The 20,143-nt window shown below is 66.7% G+C and overlaps 5 protein-coding genes across 13 annotated transcripts in view; 1 reads left to right on the top strand and 4 right to left on the bottom strand.

Moving 5' to 3' along the window:
* Positions 1-263, bottom strand: part of CUNH19orf25 (chromosome unknown C19orf25 homolog) — a 1,827-nt gene extending 1,564 nt beyond the window's left edge. Inside the window, exon 1 of one of the 6 annotated variants that reach the window (XM_042031719.1) lies at positions 188-263. The gene's annotated coding sequence lies outside the window, so the exon portion shown is untranslated. Of the gene's footprint in view, positions 1-102; positions 120-166 lie in introns of those variants that run through there. The other 5 variants (XM_042031957.1, XM_042032047.1, XM_042031807.1 and 2 more) reach the window with 5 other exon arrangements.
* An 81-nt stretch (positions 264-344) lies between these two features.
* On the bottom strand, positions 345-4,668 carry REEP6 (receptor accessory protein 6). 3 transcript variants are annotated; one of them, XM_042031276.1, is made up of 6 exons: positions 4,448-4,668; positions 2,226-2,319; positions 1,847-1,985; positions 1,487-1,655; positions 1,230-1,297; positions 345-752 (listed from the first exon to the last, which is right to left on the bottom strand). In XM_042031276.1, exons 1-6 carry the CDS (start codon positions 4,560-4,562, stop codon positions 735-737), a joined length of 603 nt encoding a protein of 200 aa, XP_041887210.1. In that variant the 5' UTR covers positions 4,563-4,668; the 3' UTR covers positions 345-734. The 3 variants fall into 3 exon arrangements, with proteins under 3 accessions (XP_041887210.1, XP_041887380.1, XP_041887298.1); XM_042031446.1 differs by lacking the exon at positions 4,448-4,668 and adding an exon at positions 2,621-3,101; XM_042031364.1 differs by lacking the exon at positions 1,230-1,297.
* Positions 4,669-4,818: 150 nt separating this feature from the next.
* Positions 4,819-11,192, top strand: PCSK4 (proprotein convertase subtilisin/kexin type 4). Its single transcript, XM_042030328.1, has 15 exons — positions 4,819-5,039; positions 5,471-5,575; positions 5,656-5,751; positions 6,356-6,484; positions 7,491-7,567; positions 7,674-7,762; positions 8,262-8,434; positions 8,510-8,722; positions 8,936-9,036; positions 9,333-9,436; positions 9,542-9,659; positions 9,810-9,980; positions 10,154-10,278; positions 10,529-10,648; positions 10,721-11,192. The coding sequence occupies exons 1-15, from the start codon at positions 4,842-4,844 to the stop codon at positions 11,107-11,109; spliced, it is 2,208 nt and encodes a 735-aa protein (XP_041886262.1). The 5' UTR covers positions 4,819-4,841; the 3' UTR covers positions 11,110-11,192.
* A 614-nt stretch (positions 11,193-11,806) lies between these two features.
* LOC121664790 (CTD small phosphatase-like protein 2) lies at positions 11,807-13,878 on the bottom strand. Its single transcript, XM_042028384.1, has 9 exons — positions 13,647-13,878; positions 13,461-13,563; positions 13,269-13,353; positions 13,105-13,197; positions 12,780-12,842; positions 12,605-12,684; positions 12,399-12,525; positions 12,216-12,311; positions 11,807-12,136 (listed from the first exon to the last, which is right to left on the bottom strand). The coding sequence occupies exons 1-9, from the start codon at positions 13,876-13,878 to the stop codon at positions 12,074-12,076; spliced, it is 942 nt and encodes a 313-aa protein (XP_041884318.1). The 3' UTR covers positions 11,807-12,073.
* A 961-nt stretch (positions 13,879-14,839) lies between these two features.
* On the bottom strand, positions 14,840-19,949 carry ADAMTSL5 (ADAMTS like 5). Of its 2 annotated transcripts, none has more exons than XM_042030114.1 (12): positions 19,758-19,948; positions 18,738-18,798; positions 18,479-18,624; positions 18,087-18,147; positions 17,893-18,001; positions 17,679-17,806; positions 17,466-17,589; positions 16,937-17,020; positions 16,172-16,335; positions 15,842-16,085; positions 15,525-15,596; positions 14,840-15,238 (listed from the first exon to the last, which is right to left on the bottom strand). In XM_042030114.1, the coding sequence occupies exons 1-12, from the start codon at positions 19,814-19,816 to the stop codon at positions 14,925-14,927; spliced, it is 1,566 nt and encodes a 521-aa protein (XP_041886048.1). In that variant the 5' UTR covers positions 19,817-19,948; the 3' UTR covers positions 14,840-14,924. The 2 variants fall into 2 exon arrangements, with proteins under 2 accessions (XP_041886048.1, XP_041886132.1); XM_042030198.1 differs by having other exon boundaries at positions 15,084-15,238; positions 15,525-15,610; positions 19,758-19,949.
* Positions 19,950-20,143: the final 194 nt, after the last annotated feature.

Raw genomic sequence — 20,143 nt, 5'->3', positions numbered from 1 at the left:
TCCTCCCGCCCTTTGGACAGACAGACAGACGGACAGACCTCTCCTTTCCCCCCCTCCCGCCGCTGGACAGACAGACACAGCCCCACCCCCGCACAGACCAACCGGCTCCCTCCGCCCCCCGGACACACAGACGGAGCCCCCGATCCCTCCCACCGGACAGACCGACCCCCCGGTACCGCAGACGGACCGGCGGACCGACCCTCCCCGTTCCGGCCACCGTCCGGCCGCACTTCCGCCACGCCCATTTACGTCATCGGCGGGAGCCCCACCCATTCTCCAAAGCTCCGCCCCCACGCCGCTCTTAAAGGCGCCGCGCGGTGTCACGGAACACGCGGGAGCGGCGCTTCGTGGGCACCGGGGTTTATTGCGGGAACGGGGGAACAACAGACTGGGGCTGGAGAAACTCGGGATCCCGGACGGGTACAGCCTGGGGTGGCCGGTACCGGTAACAGGGCCACGGTGCCGGTACCGGCGTCTGTATGGGGGGTTTCGGTGCCAGAACGGGGGATGCCGGTACCAGTACCGGGCCATGGTGCCGGTACTGGCGTCTGTAGTGCCGGTATGGGGGAATTCGGTGCCAGAACGAGGGTTGCCGGTACCAGTATTGGGAGCGTGGTGCCGGTACTGGGGCCGCGGGTACCGGTACCGGTCCCAGTACCGGGGCTGTAGTGCCGGTATCAGCCAGAGGCACCGATGCGCCTCTTACTTCGCCTTCTCCACTAACTCTGCCAGGGTCAGGGTTGCTCTGGCGCCTGCGGAGACACGGATGGCGTTAGTGCCCGTCCCCGGGGCAGTGACCGGTGTCCTGGGGCACTGCCCGGCCCGGCCCCGCGTTAGCGTCCCGTTCCCTCCCTGTCCCGCTGAGCACGGGGGTGACAGCCGGCCCTGCCCTCCCCGCACGTGGGGGGCTCCGGAGGGGAGCCCCAGGTCTGCAGCAGCGCTGAGGAGCACGTGGACCCAGGGATGGACACAGGGATGGACAATGGATGGACACACGGATGGACAATGGATGGACAATGGATGGACACACGGATGGGGTCTGGCTACGGAGAAGCGGGAGGGAAGCGCCTGCTCTACCCACGCCACGGGAGAAAGGGCCGGTTGTGCGGGAGCCGCGCCGGTGGCTGCGGGAGCGGTGCCACGGCGGACACGAAAGATGCGGCGGGCGCCTGGCACGGCCCGGCCCCGTCCCCCCGAGGCGGCACCGGGAGCCGCGGCTCGTTACATACGGACAGGCTGGGCTGCGGGGCCACCCCGGCCGCCAGCCGGGCTCTGCTGTTGGCCAAAGACTGCAGGACTGGACCGTGCGGCGCAGAGAGGAGAGAGAGGTTAGAGAGGGGACTGTGACCCTCCCCCGGGGCTCCTGGCACGGGGCTGCGGCAGCACGGCCCATGGGCACGGAGAAATAATCACTTGCTGGTAATTAAACCGAGCTGCTCACGCCCCTGCGCTGGGAAAACCCGGACAACAGGGGGACCTGAGTTACCTTCTCGGGTGACAACGGAGGCCGCGTCCAGGGCCTTGGCGCCGATGTCACCCATCATGTAGTCCACGGTCTGGTGGTGCTTGAGGAAGCAGGGCCGGATGAAGCTGTGGTAGATGATGTGGGAGCCGTTCCAGGGCACGGGGGCCATGCACCACACCAGGAACAGGCACTGCGGGGACAGGAGGGGCTCAGCTGCTCCAGTGCCCCCCAGCCTGGTCCAACAGCAGCGCCCAATGCTGGAGCTCACAGGATCTGAGCCGGTTGCAGCCCCACCAGCGCCCTGCTAAGGGGTCGGAGCCCACCACACTCAGCTCCTCCCTGTTCAGCCATGGGGTGAGAGGAGCCCGGCACAGCCGTTACCTTCCCGACGTAGTAGAAGGGGAACCAGTAGAGGAAAAGGTCGGAGAAGAACTCCGCGACGCTGAAGACGCCGTAGACCACCCAGTACGTGAGCCACAGGGTGTCATCCTCCTTGCTGCTGCTCTCGATGGCTTTGATGCTGCGGCAGGAGAGGGGAAGGACATGGCTGCTGCAGTCCTGGGATGGGCTCCACCTTCCCAAATCCTCCAAACCCTGGAGGGAACCTGCCCGCCGGGCACTCCTGCCCCCGAGCTGGCACAATCCCAGCCTTTCCAGGAAAGTCTCGAGAGCTTCCCAGCCATGATTGCCTCTTCACGGAGCAGGGAGACCCTCAGCTAAGGGCAGGGAACGCTCTCCTGGTGCCGGGACAGGTACTTACGAGACGTAGGCGGGGTAGACGAAGCCGATGATGTTGCAGATCAGGGAAGCGCCATAGCCGAACATGAGGTACAGCCCCAGGAAAGCCACGGAACCTGCGGGGGACAGAGGACGGGCTCGTACCTGCTGTCACCTGGGAGAGCGGGATTCTCATCCCAGAGTGGCCACGGGCACGTGCCAGGAGGTAACAACCACCCCCAATTAATTCCACGACACCGCTCGGTGTAACGAGGCACGTGGCAGAGTCCGCTCCTCCCCGAGGGACCCGTGACCTGCTCCTGCCACCGTTCGCCCCCTCCCCTGGCCCCGGATGGGACTTTACCACCCCAATCTCGCAGCACTTTTGCCCCTGGAGCGGGGCCAGGGCGGCAGGAACGGGAGACGCTGACAACGCACCCATGGTCCAAAGTCAAGGCCCTGCTCGTCTCCCCCGCGCGCGGGGCCCGGAGCCTCTCGGCATTCCCAGATCTCCCGCTCAAGGACGAGCCCTGCTCCCGGATCAGCCGCCCGGGATCGCGGCTCCTCCCGCGGGCGCTCCCCGTGGCTGAGCAGCCGCCGGCGGAGGAAGGGTTGGCTCCCCTGGGAGCGGCAATCCAATCCAGCTTCCCTGCTACTCAATTGGATCGTTAAATTAAATGTGAGCCAGAGGGTTTGGTGGCCTGGAGCCTGCCCAGCGCTCGGACACTCGCGGGAGGTTGGAGCAGCAGAGCTGGGAGAGAGCCCGGATGGGGAAGGTGGCACAGGGAGATCTTGAGGTGGAAACCACGGCAGAGCCTCGCTCGCAGCGGGGCGCAGAGGGCAGGAAAACCTCAGGGATACACAGCATGGAGCAATTTGTCCAGCCCAGCAGCTTCTCCCCAGCTCTGGAACAAACTCCTCCATCAGCAGCAGGAAAGCTGGGAATTAACCTGTCTGTGCTGGTGAATTAGAGGAAAGTCCTTGCTGGGGATTATCCCTGCTCTGCTCACTGCAGCATTCCTGGGCTGAGCTCCGGCCCCGATCCGGGGCACCCACAGCTCCGGGTCCTTCCCGGGAGACGGGCAGGAGCAACGTGGCTTTGGAGCAATCCCAAACGTCCCTCCAAGGAGGGCAGGCGGGCCCAGGCAGTGCTGGGTTTCATTCCCCAAGAGCCTTAGAAGGGATTTCACAGGATTTTAACCCCCAGAGAAATTTATGTAACAGCAAAAACCGAGGGAAAGGCTCCGCTGAGGGAGCATGGTGCTGCCCAGAGGCCACAGAGGTTGCTCCAAACCCCAGCCCATGGGTTCAAACACAAATTAAGGATTGCTCCAGAGCCTTGGGAGGGAGCAATTGGGAATTTTTAGTTTAGCAGCAGCTTCTCCTTTCCAGGACAGAGATCCAGAAGGTGGAACCATCACTTTTTGGTGCATCCACTCCTGTCCTACTCCGAAAGTCCATCACGGCCAAGCCTGACCAAATCCCCAGGATTATTTTGCTTGGAAGACACCTGAGTGGCACCACATCCTGCACAGCAGCACGTGCTCCTTCACCGACACTTTTCCCCCTCAGAGTGGGAAAACCAGCCCTGCTGGCAGGTGAAGGGCCAGGAAACCACACGTGGAGGCCAAAGGCCTGGAGGGACACAGGAAACAGGGAAGCCCCTCCTGGGAGGTTCGATACGAAATCTCAAATTGGAACATGCAGACAAGGCCCGTTTAAGTTGGCAGAGAGGGCACAAGGCTGAGGGTCAGAGGAGAGGGGGCACGGCGTGCCAGGAGGAGGATCCCTGGGAAGAATCCGGCTGGTTCCTCATTAATGAACAACTGGGATCCGGTTAAAGGCCGGATCCCCACAGTCCCACCTGTGGAACACAGGGGCGAGCTCCCATCCCCAGTGCGGGTCTGACACACCACGACCTGGGGGCTCACCCAGAACGGGCACCCCCCTCTGTCAGGGGCCAGGGGTCTCGAGGGTCTGTCTAACACCTCTGACCCTCGAATCCTGCAGGTTTTGGGGGTTTCGGGATTTCGCGCCTGCCGAAGGTGAGGACGGTGCGGTGACAGCGGTGTCACCCCCGGCACCCCCAGCCCCCTCCCAGCACGGCCCCGCTCCGCACCCCCAACCTCCCCTGCCCTGCCTGCCCTCCCCGTGCCCCCGTGCTGAGCCCAGAGCCACGGTGAGGGGCTGCCAAGGCGCCTCAGGATACAGGAGAGAAGGGGACAGAACGGGAAGACCGGGGAGGCCCCGCGGTACCGGTCGCACCTGTGGCCAGGTAGAGCCGTTGAACGCCGGTACGGGCTTCTAATTGACCCAGCAGGTCGCCGATCGGGCCGGGGCTGTGGAGGAAGCGCTGCAGGCGCTGCTGCATCGAGCCCATGGCGGCGGTGGCGATGATGAAGGCGGCGGCGGTGGCCCCGGAGCGGCCCCGGACCGACCCCGCGCCCCGGTCAGAGCGGCCGGTGGGGGCGTGGCCAACGAGAGGGCGGGGCGGGGCCAGGCGGGGGGCGGGGCCAGCAGGGCGGAGGGGCGGGGTTAACGCTGGGGCGTGGCCAATGAGAAGGCGGGGGGATCAAGGCAGGCCAATCAGGCGAGGCCATGCGGAGGGGCGGGGCCGACGCCGTTGCCACGGCAACGCGCGCAGCGGCGGCGCGGCCTCATGGCGGCTTGGCCCAGGCCCGGCCCGGTGCTGTCGCTGTTCCCGGTGCTGTTCGCGCTGCTCGTGGTGGCTGCCACCGCTTCCCCGAGCCCCGCCAAGCCCCGCGTCTACCTGAGCAGCTGGGCCGTGCGGGTGGCGGCGGGGCTGCGGGACGCCCGGGCCCTGGCCCGCCGGCACGGGCTGCTCTGTCTAGGCCAGGTGCGGCCTGGGCGGGGGAAGGCGGGCCCAGCCCACCTCGTGTGCCCCGGGTCCGACCTTTTTGCTCGTACCCGCCCTGTGTCGCCATTGTTTGTCCCCTTCACTTGTCCAGTGGGCAGGGACACCTTCCACTAGACCAGGTTGCTCCAAGCCCCGTCCAACCCGGCCTCGAACATTTCCTGGGAATCTGGGAATCTGTGCCAGTGTTCCCCCACCCTCACAGCACTCTGCTTCTGAACATGCAGGGGTGAGCGAGGGACCCCCAAGGGAACACACCCCCATGTCAGGGCTCCATTCTGTCTCCAAGTGACACTTTCTGCTTGTCCTGCACTACAGCTCACATCAAATTCACCCTTCCGACTTCCACAGCCCGCATGGGGCTGGCACTGGTGTCCCCTAGAAAGACTCACAGCAGCTCTTTGTGCCCGCAGGTGATGGAGGGAGAGCCCTATTATCACTTCAGACACCGCGGCACCAGGCAGAGAGCCCTGAGCAGGCACTGGGGGTGGCACATGCGGCTCACCAGGGACCCCCAGGTAGGCAGGAGGGCACAGGCAGCTGTGGGACAGCTGTGGGCAGGCGCTGCTTGGCACCCACAGAGCTGCTCCTCGCCCAGGTCCTGTGGTTTGAGCAGCAGACGGTGAAGAGGCGCTCGAAGAGAGGCACCAGCGTGGTGCCCACGGACCCCTGGTTCCCCAAGCAGTGGTACATGGTGAGACCGGGCTGCTTCCCCTTCTAATCCTCACCCAAATCACGGGATGGAAGGGACCACAGTGGGCCATCTGGTGCCACCTCCCTGCTCCAGCAGGGCCAGCCCAGAGTACGTTGCACAGGATTGTGTCTGGATAGTTCTGGGATATCCCCAGGGGGGAGACTGCACAGCCTCTCTGCTCTCTGTTCAGGGCTCGGGCACTGCGGAGCAGAGAAGTTCTTCCTCCTGTCCAGGTGGATTTCCCTGGGATCAGTCCCTGCCTGTTCCTCAGAGCCCTCCCTGCACACAGGGACACCCAGGGCTGAGGGCCCCTCTCGAGGCTGAACAGCCCCAGCTCCCTCAGCCTCTCCTTGTCAGGGGGATGCTCCAATCCCTTCCTCAACTTTGTCACTCTCCACGTCCTGAGGAGCCCAGAGCTGGGCACAGCAGCCCAGATGTGCCTCCCAGGGCTGAGCAGAGGGGCAAGATCCCTCCCTGACCCGCTGGCAATGCTCTTCCCAGTGCCTCCCCAATGGATAAACCAGGCTAATGCTGGCAGTGATGAGGCAGCAGAAGTCCTCGAAGGTCACCTCGGGCTGCCGAACGAATTTAATCTGTTTTCCAGAACAACGACATCCATCCCGACCTGAACATCCTCACGGCTTGGAGCAGAGGCTACACAGGGCTGGGGGTGGTGCTGACTGTCCTGGATGATGGGCTGGAGAAGGATCATCCCGACCTGGCTGCCAACTACGTAACTATGGGGGGGTGTCCAGGAACCAGCTCCTTCAGGGTGGGTGGGCAGGATCCGAGGGAGGGTGGGAATTAACGCCTTCACCCCAGCCCCGGGACTGTGTGGTGGGAGCTCAGCCTCTCCAGGGCTGGATCCAAGGTTTGGAGTCTCCCGCAGTGAAATCTCACCCTGAGGAAATGTTAGAACTTGTGCACGTGCTGGAGCCCCCCGAATAGGTGTAATTACAGCAAGCTGCAAAGCCAGTAAAGCTGGTAAACCCTTCCTGTGCTCCACGGGGAAGGAAAGGCAAATCCTGGGTGTTTATGACACCACCGTTTCTGTGGGTTGTGGTTCCTCTCTCCTGGCTGCGTGGCCAGCGAGGGTCACCCTCAGGTGACTCGCCACGCTGGGCTGTGTCAGGGGAAACAGCAAAGTTGTGCTGCTTTCAGCCCTTTTTGCAGAAGCTCAGAGTCACTGAGGTTGGAAAAGAGCTCTGGGATCACCGAGTCCCAGCTGTGCCCGATGCCCACCTTGTTCTGAGTGCCGCCTCCAGGAATTCCTTGGGCACCTCCAGGGATGGGGACTCCAGACCTCCCTGGGCAGCCCCTTTGCAACCCCTGAGCACCCTTTCCATGAGGAAATTCCCACGATGTCCCACCTGGCACAGCTTGGGGCTGTTCCCTCTAATCCTGTTGTTCCCTGGGAGCAGAGCCCAACCCTCCCCCGCTGTCCCCTCCTGTCAGGGATTTGTGGAGATTGGGAATGTCCCCCCGAGCCTCCTTTTCTCCAGGCTGAGCCCCTTCCCCAGCTCCCCCAGCCGCTCCTGCTGCTCCTTTCCCTCTCAGGACTCGATTTAGCTCCAGCTCCCAGTGCAGTTGGGCACGAAGGGGCCCCGCTGTCCCCCCTGGGGCTGGCAGGCGGGGCCCTCGGTGGTGCCAGCGCCGGGCTCAGTGCCAGGCGCCTGTGCCAAGCTGTCACAGCCCTGCCCGGGCCCTTTGGCTCACGCTGGTGCCTCACTCTGTAACAGGACCCGCTGGCAAGTTACGACTTCAACAGCAACGACCCCGATCCCCAGCCCCGATACGGAGACGGGGACAAGAACTGGTGGGTTCTGCCCAGCTCCCCGCGCTGGGGGGGTTCATCTCCTGGGGGAGCCAAGGCTGTCCCAGGCCCCCACACCCCTCACAGGGTCACTCTGTCCCCCCACCAGGCACGGGACATGCTGCGCAGGGGAAGTGGCAGCTGTGGCCAACAACAGAATCTGCGGCGCAGGCGTCGCCTACAATGCCAAAATCGGAGGTGAGACTTTGCTCCCGTGGGAGGGAAGCTGGAAATCAGCTCCAGCACCCCTGGGGGAAACACAGGAGCCCAGCTGGGGCTGCTCTGGGGGGGTTCAGGGTGCTGCAGTGTTATCCCACATCAGTCTTGGTGCTCCCCAGGGGTTTAATGCTCACCCCAACACCCAGCAGGGCCAGCTCAGGCTCCGCTGTGGAAGTGAGGGTGGCAAAGGCGCTTAAAAGCTGGGAGCACTCCCTGGGCTTAATTACAAAAGGCTTAACGAGGAGCTTTGGAAACCAGCTCATGGCAGCAGCACAGGCCCACGGGGGCCTGATCTCCTTAGGGCAGGGTCATGTGAAAACTGCTCAAGGCTGTGGGGGGCCAGGGGGACCTGGCAAGGTGCCCCCAGGCCCTTCCCTTGGTGTGGCACGTGGGTGGCTCCCGTCCCCTCGGAGCCACCGCGGCCTCTCCCGGGTGCTGCCGCCTCTCGGCCACGGCTGCTCCCGGTGCCGGCCCTCAGGCGTGCGGATGCTGGACGGTTCCATCATGGACATAGTGGAGGCTCAGGCCCTGAGCCTGCAGCCCCAGTACATCCACATCTACAGCGCCAGCTGGGGCCCCGAGGACGATGGCCGGACAGTGGACGGGCCGGGTGTCCTGGCTGCAGCCGCTTTCCAGAGAGGGGTCAGCCAAGTAAGCCCAGCCCTGGCCTCGGGGACCACAGGGACACCAGGACACCCTGCTCACCCCCCCTCTGCTCTTCAACAGGGACGGGGTGGGCTTGGCTCCATCTTCATCTGGGCCTCGGGCAACGGTGGCACCAACTATGACAACTGCAACTGCGATGGGTACACCAACAGCATCTACACGGTGTCAGTGGGCAGCGTCCTGGGGGACGGGCACCGGCCCCGCTACAGCGAGAGCTGCCCCGCCATCCTCACCACCACCTACAGCAGCAGGACCACCAGCAAGGTGCAGATTGTGAGTGTCCCAACAGCCCTGCCAGAGCAGCAGCTCCGGGGCAGACACATCCCAGCACGGGCTGGGCTCGTCCCAGCTCTCCTTAACTTGGGTAATAAAGTGTCTGTGTAGAGCCCAAGAAGCCCAAAGGAACCTGAAAGGAGCATTTCCTGAAGGTACCCAGCTCCTGGCAGCTTTCTTGGGAACAGTGCTGAGACCCCTCTGTCCCCCCAGGTGACCACTGACCTGCACCACCGCTGCACGGACAAACACACCGGCACCTCCGCCTCAGCCCCGCTGGCCGCGGGGATGGTGGCCCTGGCACTGGAGGCCAAGTAGGTGACACTGAGACACAGGGACCGTCCCCAGGGAGAGCTGGTGCCCCACCAGGGATGAGGAAGGGGGGGGACAGCAGGGAGGTTGGGGGTGCAGAGCTGTGGTCTTCCTCCAGGGCCAGGGGAGAGCAGGAGGAGGGTTGTCCTCTGGAGGCCTTTTTGCTCCTATTTTGGCACTGAAGGTCATAGGGGGACCAGCTTGGACTCAGACAGTTGCTCTACCCACCCCAGAGAAGCCAAATCTCACCCTTAAAAACCATGCCAGACCTCTGTCCCCACCTCCTCCTTGCTTGCAGCCCAGCCCTGACCTGGCGTGACCTGCAGCACCTCATCATCAGGGCCTCCAAACCCGCTCACCTGCAGGCAGAGGACTGGGCTGAGAACGGCGTCAGGCGCAGGGGTGAGTGCAGGGCTCAGCTCCTCAAACACCTTGCAGCAGCCCTCCATGCCCTGGTGGCACTAAGGGGCTCACGGGTCCCTCTCTTGGGTGGCACCTGTGTCCCAGTGAGCCACTACTACGGCTACGGGCTGCTGGACGCGGGGCTGCTGGTGCAGGCGGCCACGACGTGGGCAGGGACTCGGCCTCAGGAGAAGTGTTCAGTCCAGGCCGTTCAGGTCCCCAGGTAAGGGACAGGGACCCCAGGTCAGGACTTGCTGTGCCCACTACAGGCACAGGGAACCAAAAAGTGATCTGTGCTGCACAGCGTCTTGGAGGCCACAGAGGAGGGCAGGATGCCCATGGCATGGCCTCACCTCCAGCTTGTCCCCGACAGGGACATCGGCTCCAGGCTCACCATCTCCACGGATGCCTCCTCCTGCTCCCAGAGCATCCGCTCCCTGGAGCACGTCCAGGTCCAGCTGTCCCTGAGCTACAGCCGCAGGGGGGACCTGGTGGTGGCTCTGAGCAGCCCCATGGGGACCACGTCCACTCTGGTGACCGTGCGGTAAGGACGGGGCCAGGAGATTCCCAAAAAGGGGCTCACTGTACCCAAAACTCCTCTGGACCCCTGCCACGTGGGAGTGCCCGCTCAGAGCAAGAACAGGGTGACCCTTCAGGTCACAACCTGCCCCTCCAGCCCCCTGGGCTGGCACTCCCAGCTCTGCTCTCCTCCTCCAGCCCCTACGACACCAGCCAGGAGGGCTACAAGGACTGGACCTTCATGTCCACACACTTCTGGGACGAGAATCCCAAGGGGATCTGGACGCTCCGGCTGGAGAACAGGGGTGATGACCGTAACACAGGTGGGTGCCCCATGGGGGTGAACCCCATTTTTACTGGGGTCACCCTGTGCCTGGTCATTCTTCCTTCCCCCACTTGGATGAGCAATTTGTTGGCTTCTCCCTCCTGGCCGTGAGCCCTCCTTTTCCACAGGACCCTGTGTTGGCTCTGAGGGTGTCCCTGGCCAGCACAGGGCCGGGAGCAGGACACAACCCCAAAGCTTCCAGCCCCATATCCCTCACCTGGCAGCCCCCTGTCCCTTCCTGTCCCCAGGCCAGCTGAGCAGCTTCATCCTGCACCTGCATGGCACGGATGAGGACATGCCAGCCCGGCGCTCCGCAGCCACTGCCACGGACGAGTGCCTCAGGAGGGACGAGCTGGGAGACTGTGAGGGTGAGCGAGGCTTTGGGGGGGACAGTGACACCGCTCTGGTCCCCAGGGTCTCACCCCAGCCTCTCTCCACAGACTGTGGCAGCTCCCTGTACACCCACCAGGGCTCCTGCCTGTCCTACTGCCCCCCACGCTACTACGGCCGGGCCCGGAGTGCCACCCCCAGGGACACCACCCGTGTCTGTGCCCGCTGCCACCCCTCCTGCTACACCTGCCAGGGCGCCTCGGCGAACAACTGCACATCCTGTCCCTCCGGCCGCACCTTCCAGGACACCACACACACCTGCCCCCACCCTGCTCAGGGCTCCCCCAAGCCGGTGGGGACGCGCAGGGACCTCGTGGTTGTCACCGTCCTGGCCTGCAGCAGCCTGGTGCTGGCAGGGGTGCTGTACCCCACGTACCGCATGGTCCTTCGCACTGGCAAGGGAGCTTTGTGCTGTCCCCAGGCCAGGAGGGCAGAGTGACACCAGCCTGGGCTGCACGGACAGCCCGGCACTGAGCGGGGATCGTGCCTGGCTTCCCAAATAAACCGGTTGTTGCCTTTCCAGCCGCTCTCTCCGAAGGGTGATTCCCCTTTCCAGCAGGGCCTGGGATGGTCCCACCCTGTGTCCAGCTGTGGCCCTCCCACAGCCCCTGGGCACAGAGACATTCCCAGAGGGGCCGGGAGCCCTGTGCCCTTTCCCAGGCACAGAGGGACGGGATGTGACGTGTCCCCAAAAAGCTGCACCCGTGTGGCCACAACAGGAGCTCGGCCACAAGCCCGTGTGGCTTCCAGCAGAGCGGGAGCAGCAGAGGCCAACCCAGACCCCCTCCAAAGTCCCCAGTTCCTGTTCACCAGCAGCTTCAGGCCTTAAAAAAAAGGGTCCCAAGGTGGCTGCAGCCCCGGCCACTCTGTGTCCCACGAGCACTGGCAGAGGCACAGTGGCAGCTGCGCCCCGGCACGTGGCACCCGTGGCACCGGGCAGGGATGGGACAGGGAGAGCTGCCAGCTGGGGCCCTCCCGGGGGCACCGGCCCCGTGCCAGGACACTGGACTGCCCTGGGACACGGGGGAGGTGGTTTGTGTCCCCCCCGCCCCGGATATGCCATCCCCAGCACAGTGTGTTTGCTCAGCTGAAGGGTTTTGGGAATTAAGGCAGAGAGCCAGAGCTTTCTCCAAGCTTATAATGACCCGTGAAAAACCTTGGCTGGACCTTACAGAGCAGGGACAGGAGGGAGCCAGGATGGAGCCTCGTCTCCAAAGGCAGGGGCTCTCCTTAGAGGGACCCCCAGCCCCCAAGGATGAGCTGGGATCCCTGCAAACACCACGGGAGAGTCCTGGGACAACCATCCAGCCCAGTTCCATGGGATGAGATGCTGGATGCACCTGAGCTCAACTTCCCCACGGCCTCTCTGGGTGGTTTTCCCCATCCTGCTCCTCCAGGCTGGCCTAATCATCAGTGGGCAGCTGGCAGGGCTGGAAGTGCCGCTGGATCTCGGGGCGCACGTCCTCCTGCACAGGGAGAGACGGGGTAGGGGATGGCTGTGCCCAGAGCTGCTGTCCCCTCCCTGTCCCCATGCCCACATCCTACCGCCTGGGCCAGCTGTGCCAGCACTGGGATGAGGCGCAGCAACTCCTCGTCCTGAGGGTCCCCAGACCACCGTGGCACCGAGATCCAGTTGGCAGCCTGGGGGGACAGGGAGAAGGTTGGATCCCGCACAGCCACGGAGCTCCCAGGGATTGGGACACATAAATTCCCCCCCTGGAGCCATACCTGGGCAGGGAAACCCTGCATGGTGTGGTCCAGGGCCACCGTCTTTGCCAGGTCCCTGCCCAGGCAGGTCAGGTCTTTCCAGTAGCAGCCCTGGGAGCAGACACAGTCTGACTGGGAGAGGCAGTGCCTGGGGGGAGAGACAGAGCCATGGGGACCCCGCCCTGTCACACAGGGGGTCCCCAGCAGGGCACCACCAGCACCATCACCTGATCAGCTTCTTCTTGGGGTCCAGCACCTCCAGGAGCTTCTTGGCGTAGTCCTGCTTCGCAGTGGTGTAGATGAAGATCTGGCAGAGAGAGGGTGAAGGTCCCTGCATGGCTGCCCAGGTCCCCCCCAACCCCCAGGCAGTGTCACCCCCCAGACCCCAGGGGCTCCGGGTACCTCGTAGGTCTTGGAAAGGCTCTCCAAGAACTCCTGCACATGTGGACGCAGCTTCACGTGGACCTGGGAGGAAACAGCCTCTTGGAAAACCACCAGTAACTCTCATCCTGGCACCAAGGTGAGCCCCAAGGGGGGTTCAGTGCCCTCAGCAGGATCCCTCAGCCACCCTCACCACTGGGATTTTAGGGCCCCTTCCCCTTCAGCTACAAGGGACATTGGCACAGAGGCCCCATGGGATGGCAGTGAAGAGCCACATCATCCACGGCCCCAAACCACAGCTCCCCAGCACCCCCCAGACCCACTGTCCCCACCCCAAGGCACCCACCTTGTAGGAACCTGCCTGGAAGTCCGTGGTGAAGGTGGCCGTGGCGTCGCGCTGCCCACGGGCGAGTAGAGAGGAGTAGAGCAGGGTCCCATCCTGTGGACAGGGACAGGGTCAGTCCCCAGCCCCAGGGGCTGCAGAGCCCCCCCAGACCCCCCCCAGCTCACCAGCTCCAGGACCAGGGTGTGCTCCAACTTGCTCCGGATCTTCCGGGAACCACCCCTGCCAGGGGTCACGGTCCCAGGGATTGGCCTGGCAGCGGGGAAGGCAGAGGGTCAGCACTGCTGGGAGGCTGTTGGACCACCCCCCCTCCCCCCCAGACATACTGGGGGGCTCTGGAGACCCCCCCTCACACTCACAGGCTGGGGGCTGAGGGCACAGCAGGGTCCTGATGCTCAACTTCGGGGAGCCCCGAGAAATAGGAGCCCCCGGGGCAGGGCAGGGATGTGAGGCTCGCAGGTTCTGTGGGGCAGAGGGGTCCTGTCAGCACAGCCAGGGCAGAGCCCTGCCCCAAGCTGGGATTTCCCGGGTAGGGACGCGCTCACCCCTTCCCCCGGGGCTGTGACACTCCTCGGGTCCCCGCCGGACCAGCCGCCCCTTCCCGGGGGTGGTGGGGGAGCAGGGGACCCGCGCCCACCCCTGCGGGACGTTCTCCCCCTGCTCCCCCTCTCTCTGCCGGCTCTTGGCCCGGCCGCGAGCCCCAGCCCCGGGGGTCGAGAGCCCCTGGTCCTCCCTGGAGGGTTTCTTCGTGCGTGGGGTGGCCCCCAAACCCGCCATGGCTGGGATCCCGTCTACCCTGCCCCCCCCAGCAACCCCAAATTAGCCGTAGGGTGGGAGGGAGCGCTTTTATAGGGTGGAGGCACCTTTCCAGCCCCAATCACGCCGGAGCACTGGGAATCACTTAGACTTTACTGGGACCAGCTGGGGCTCAGTTCTTGGCTCCCCAGCTGGTCCCAGGGCTCAGCTCTGGCCCCTGGCGGTGTCACCCGATGTGACAAGGACCCTCCTGGGCTGGCAGCTGCCACTCGGGGCACCCCAGGGCACCCACCCCTGAACCTCCATCGGGACCCCAGTTTGGGGACAGTCCCCAGCCACACGAGCTGAGAGGTCTCAGCCTCCTCTGGCACCAGCTCCAAACCCACCTCAAGGGAGCCCCGAGCGGGCGAAGCCCCCCAGGGTGCCCCAGTGCCCCCCGGCCACATCCTGTCCCCACAGGGGCCCCGCGGTGGCCCCCAGCAGCCCCAGGGTTGGGTTACGGGCGGAGGGGCTCTGTCAGAGGCGGGGGACACGCTCGGCTCCGCCGGAAGGGAGATAAGCGGGAGGTCCCCGACCCCGGCAGGCAGAGCCTGGCACGCGGCCATCGGGGACGGGGACACGCCACCGGATGGGAGCTGCTCCTGGGGCTCAGCGCGGGGACACGGAGGAGACCCCCTGGCCATGGGGACACAGAGGGGACCCCCTGAAGCAGAGGGACAAAGAGGAGACCCCCCTGGCCATGGGGACACAGAGGGGACCCCCTGAAGCGGAGGGACAAGGAGGAGACCCCCCTGCCCATGTCCTCCCCTCCCGAGGTGGGAGGACCCCCTGGGCCGTCGCCAGCCAGGAAGGGACACGCGGCCAGCGAGGGGATAAACAATTTATTTTCTGCAAAAATAATAAATTACCACCCCCCTCCACCCCCCGCTGCCGCGTGGACCCCAAGGACGGAGAGATGGATGGGGGTCCATGGCGGGGGGGGGGCCACGGGAAGGGTTCGGTGCCCGGCAGCAGCACCCGGTTCGCCCTCGGGGTCCCGTCCTGGGGGCGGTGGCACCGGGGAGGGCTCAGGGTGGCCGGGGGTGGGGGCAGTGCCGGGCTGCTTCCCGCACCAGCCGGGCCTCGCGGGGCGTCCAGGGCCGGGCGTAGCCGTCGTCCTGCAGCAGGATGCGGTTCAGGGTGTGCTCGCGGTTCACGTGGCGACGCGCCATCAGCAGGTACTCGCCGCCCTCCCGCAGCGGGGGGCACCCGCAGGTGTTGGGCACCCACAGGTACTCCCGGGACACCAGCGGGAAGCGGCGCCGGTACGGCTCCTTCACCTCCACCTCGTAGCGCGTCTCCTGCCCCACCACGCGCCGCGCCAGGATCCGGCCGTGGAATACTGCGGAGGGTGAAGATCGGGCACCCTGAGCCCCTCCGGCAGCGCCCTGAGGCGCTTCTCATCACCAAGATCACCCTAAGCCCCTTCGCATCCCTGACATCACCCCTGGCATCATTCTGCGCCCCTTTCCATTGCCTCTGGCATCACCGTGAGCACGTTCCCGTCCCCAGCACCGCCCCTGGCATCACCCTGAGCCCCTTCCCGCTCCTGCCATTGTCCCTGGCTGTGTCCTCAGCCCTGTCCAAGCCCCGGCATCCTCTTGAGCCCCTCCCGCCCCGGCGCTCACCGAAGTCGCTCTGGCAGAAGTGCCGGATGCGCTGGGAGCGTCCCTTGGGCGGGCGGCACCTCCCGCAGCGCCCTGCGGGGATAAAGCTGCAGCAATTTAGGGGGCACAGGAGACTCCTGACCCCCCAAACCCCCTCATGCAACTTTGGGAGGGGGGATTGCGGGTCCAGACCCCAGAGAGGGTCACAGCAGCTCCGGAGAGTCCTGGCGAGGGCTTTTAGGGCCCTTTTTAGGGTCCCCATCTCATTCCTCCCTCTGGGCAGCCCAGGATCATCCCAGCAGGGGTTTGGGGGGCTGTGGGGACCCCCGAGAAGGTACCTGTGGCAGCCCCGTCCTGGCTCCAGCCAGGGGGGCTTCTCAGTGGTGGCTCCGTGGCAAAAGCCCCGGGCTGTGGGGGCGGCGCGGGGGCCGGGGTGAGCGGGGGCTCCGGGGGCGGGGGGCTGCCGGCCCCCCGGGGCTGGGGCTGCCGCAGGGGGCTCGTGTCACTGCGGCCGAGCTGGGGGTGCCCGCGGGGCAGCCAGAACTGGTACTCGATGCCAGGGTTGGGCTCTTGCAGCAGCACCTGGGAGGGGGACACGGGGCAGGGCTGAGGGGAGCGATGGGGGCCGGGGGTGGCTGTCCCGACCCCCGTGTCCCCCCTGCCCTCACCATCACGTGCAGGTCCTCGTGGGTGGGTCCGGGCGCCTCCAGGCTCTCGGTGCCGTCGGGGGCCCGGCTGTAGGTCAGGAGGGTGCCCGCGGCCTCGTAGGGCCCCGGCCAGGTGATGGCCCAGTCCCCGTTGAGGACGTAGCGCCCATCACTCGCCATCAGCGCTGCGGGAGGGAGCGGCTCTGGCAAACCCAGCCCCACACGGCCCCCGGGACCCCCGCCCGGGTCCCCACCGGAGGCCTCTCCCGGCGTGGGAGGGCAGCGTGGGCCGGGGAGCCGCGCACGGGGCTCCGGGAATCTGTGTTCCTGTAGGATCTTGGCTTCGGGCCCGAGCCGCAGCCAAACCCTGGTGTGCAAACCCACCCCCGAGCCCCCAAATGCTGGCTGGGATGGGGGAAGCGGCTCCAGCTGCGTCAGGAAGGGGACGGGGGGATGGGGACGGAGATCCCTGTCCTGGTGCTGCAGTGGCCGGTCTGGCCCCGATCCAGCTCAGCCCTTCCCAAAACGCGCGGCCGCGGCCTCTGGAAAATTGCCCCGAGCGCTTGCGAGTTCACTGACCCCGCGATGCTCAAAACAGCATCCGAGGGAGGAGCGGCACGGCACGACATGGGACAAACATGGGACAACACGGCGTGACACGGCCACCCCTGCCCTGCCCTGCCCTGCCCTGCCCTACCCTCACACACAGCTGGCACCAGCCTGGGCCAGCTGGGATAGACTGGGACGGACTGGGACTGACTGGGAGGGGGGCAGTTCATGTCCTACCCAGGTAGTTGCGGCTCTTGTCCGTCACCTTGATGTGGGTGGCCCCGGCCGGGATCTTGGTCACATTCACGTATCCCAAATATCCTGGGGGGTGGGGCAGAGTCAGGGCAGAGCCTGGGCAGGGTCTGAGGGGACACCACGGGGGACGGGGCGGGAGAGGACAGAGGGGATCTGGGTCTGGGCATTAACCCAGCTGGGCCCCACGTGCTGGGACATCAGGGACATGTGGGCACAGGGACTCTGAGTGCCCCCAGTGTCCCTGAACACCCGTGGGGACACAAGAGACCCCCCACCCACCCCAGGAGTGACACCCTCTGCAATGAGGTAAATCCCCCCAAGTGATGGGGCTGTCCCTGCGTGTTGGGGACGGGGAGAGACTGGGGACAATGACTCTCTGGATGCGGGAGTCGGAGAAGGGATGGGACGATGAGGGACCCAGGTGATGCCTTGGGGACACGGACAGGAGGACAGGGGAGCCAAGAGCCAAAGCATTCACCCATGGAGGGGGCCGGGGCAATGGTTCATTCACCGGAGGAGGGGTCCGTGCCCTGGAACAGCCGGTGCACGAGGACGCACGAGCCGTGGCCGCTGCCGCAGTGGCCGCAGGTGTCAGGGCGAGCGCCCGAGCCCAGGATCCCATCACAGCCCACGCTCTGCGGGGAGCCCAGACACCCCCTCAGCGCTGGGGCTCGAGGCTGGGGGTCCCGAGGGTCCCGGGGGTCCCGGCCCCGTGTGCACCCACCAGGCAGCGCCCGCCGACGCACAGGTCCGGGGAGCCGGGGCTGCAGCGGGTGCCGTCCAGCACCCGGCCAAAGCTGTAGTAGAAGTTGTGCCCCTCGGCCAGGCAGTTGAGGTCGCAGAGGTTGGGGGCTGCCAGAGCAGGGTGGGAGGGGATTGGGGTGATGCCGGGGACAACCGCGGAGCCCCGGTGACGCCGTCACCACCCCGGGACTCACCTCCGTGGAAGGGCACCCAGCGGTAGCGGGCAGACGTGCCCAGGACGGGCCGGTTGTCGTAGAGGGAGCACTGCATGGCCCGGAAGGGCACGGAGCCGCTGGGGCAGCCCTGCGGGAGCACCAGGATGGAGCCCAGGGGCCAGCACGGGGACCGGGGACAGCCACGTCGGTGCCGTGGCGCTCCCGGCGCTCACCTGGAGCTGGCAGAGCCGGTACTGCCGCGGGTCGCCCGAGCACGGCTGCTCCTCGCTGGTCCTGGGGTCACAGTGACAGCACGTGTCCCCCCCGTGTCCCCCACAGGGACCCCCCACCCCAGGGCCACGATGCCACCGAGCCAGCCCAGGGCTGGGAGGGACACGTCCCCACAGGGCAGCAGAAGAGGAGTGGGGACCTCCATGTCCCACAGGGTCCCTCTGCAGCCCAGGATGGGGTCGCCAGGCTCTGGGTGGTGCCGAGGGCCCAGGGGGACGCGTGCGAGGTGGTGGCAGAGCGGTGCCGTGGGATTTGGGAGCCACGCGGGGTTTGGGAGCTGCCGTGGGCCCGGGGACATCCCGGGGGGGTCTGTGCTGCCCCGTGCCCCACTCACCGCAGGCACCTCCGGCTGCGCAGGGCGACGCCGTCCCCACACGAGCTGGAGCAGGAGCTCCAGGGTCCCCAGGACCCCCAGGTCCCCCGGGGCCGAGCAGGGGCTGGGGGCTCCGGGACTCTCGCTGGTGTCCCCAGGGCTGGGTCCTGCGCGAGAAAGGTGACGGTCAGCAATGGGGGCGGGGTGAAGCAGCCCGGGGGTGAAGCAATCCCTCACCTGTGCCCCCCAACCCCCTCACCTGTGCCCCCAACCCCCTCACCTGTGCCGTGCCCACCAGGCTGAGCCAGGCCAGCAGCAGCAGCCGCCACAGCCGCCGGCACCTGCGGAGCAGAAAGCCCTGAGCCCACTGTCCCCAGGGACAGGGGGGTGGCACTGGGGTGTCCCCCGGCCCAGCACCCCCGCCGAGGTGGGGCCACCGCCGAGCCCCCCGGGGACCCCAGCGAGGGGGAAGGGGGTGAGGTGGGGGCAGCCCAGAGCCAGCGCGAGGGTCCCCAGGGAGGGGATGCGGGGCCTGGTGCCACCGGCGGGGGCACGCGGGTGGGGGACACCGAATGGGTGATGCTGGGTGGGCGACCCCGGGTGGGCGACCCCGGGTGGGTGACGCCGTGTCCCCCACACGTGCCCACGCTGCCCCGGGACGGGTGACGGCCCCGCCGCCCCCAGGGCCCCGCGGCGGGCGCCGGGCCGGGATCGCTGCCTGCCGGGGCAGGACCAGACCTGCACGCTGGGGCTCCGCGTCTCTCCCCGATCCGGATCCGGCCCCGCCGTGGGGCGAGCAGGGCGGGGGGCAGCGGGGGGCCCCCCACGGCCCAAAGCGCCCCATCCTGGAGCACCCCAAAGCGCCCATCTCGGGGATGTGGGAGGTGCCGGGGGGGGTCCGCGGGGCGCGGGGGGGTGCGGGTGGTGCGGGGGAGGTGCCGGGGAGGTGCCGGGGTCCCATCCCCGTGTCGGGGAATCCCCCGGCAGAGCCGGTTCCGTCCCGCCACGCAGCTCCCGCGGGGACCGGAGGGTCGCGGGTGGTCACCGGCAGCCCCCGACACTGGGACCCCCCAGTAGAACAGGGGAAGGGCCGGGGGGTCGCGGTGCCGCCGCTCCGGGGGGGTGTTGGGAGCATCCGAACCCCGCCGAGGCTCGGGTGATGCCGGCTGGGTGATGCCCAGACCCCGCCGGCAGCGCGGGGGGCACCGCGTGCCTCAGTTTCCCCGCAGGAGCTCCGGATGTCCGCGGGGCTGCGGGACGGGGGGGTCCGCGAGGGTTAAAGCAGAAATCAGGAGCTTACCCAGCACCGTGGGGTCCCCCGCGGGAGTCCGAGCCGCCCCCGCGGCCCCCCCCGGCCATGCCGCCCCTCGTCCGCGGCGTCCCGGCGGCTCAGTCCCGGCTCGGCGTCCCGGCGGCGGGGAGCGGGGGGGACCCGGGACGAGCGGGCATCGCCTGCGCAGCTCCGGGGGGGCCGGGCGAGGCTTCCCCCCCCACCCTCCCCGTTCGCCTCCCGTCCCTCCCCGCCGCGTTATTAATATCCAGCCCCAAAGGTGCGCCCAGCCCTCCCCGGCCGCCCGTTAACCCTTGGGGGCCCGGAGCTCCGGCGGTCGGGGGAGGGGGGGGGGGAAATGGTGGCGTTTCGGGAGGGGTGCAGGTGCTGCAAAGCAACATCAGCGCCCCCCCCCC

This window comes from Corvus kubaryi, unplaced genomic scaffold (genome assembly GCF_017639235.1).
Source record: "Corvus kubaryi isolate FWS band 111438036 unplaced genomic scaffold, C.kubaryi_AGA036_p1.0 121, whole genome shotgun sequence".
Classification (NCBI taxonomy): domain Eukaryota; kingdom Metazoa; phylum Chordata; class Aves; order Passeriformes; family Corvidae; genus Corvus; species Corvus kubaryi.
This window is presented reverse-complemented; position numbering and strand designations above follow the sequence as displayed.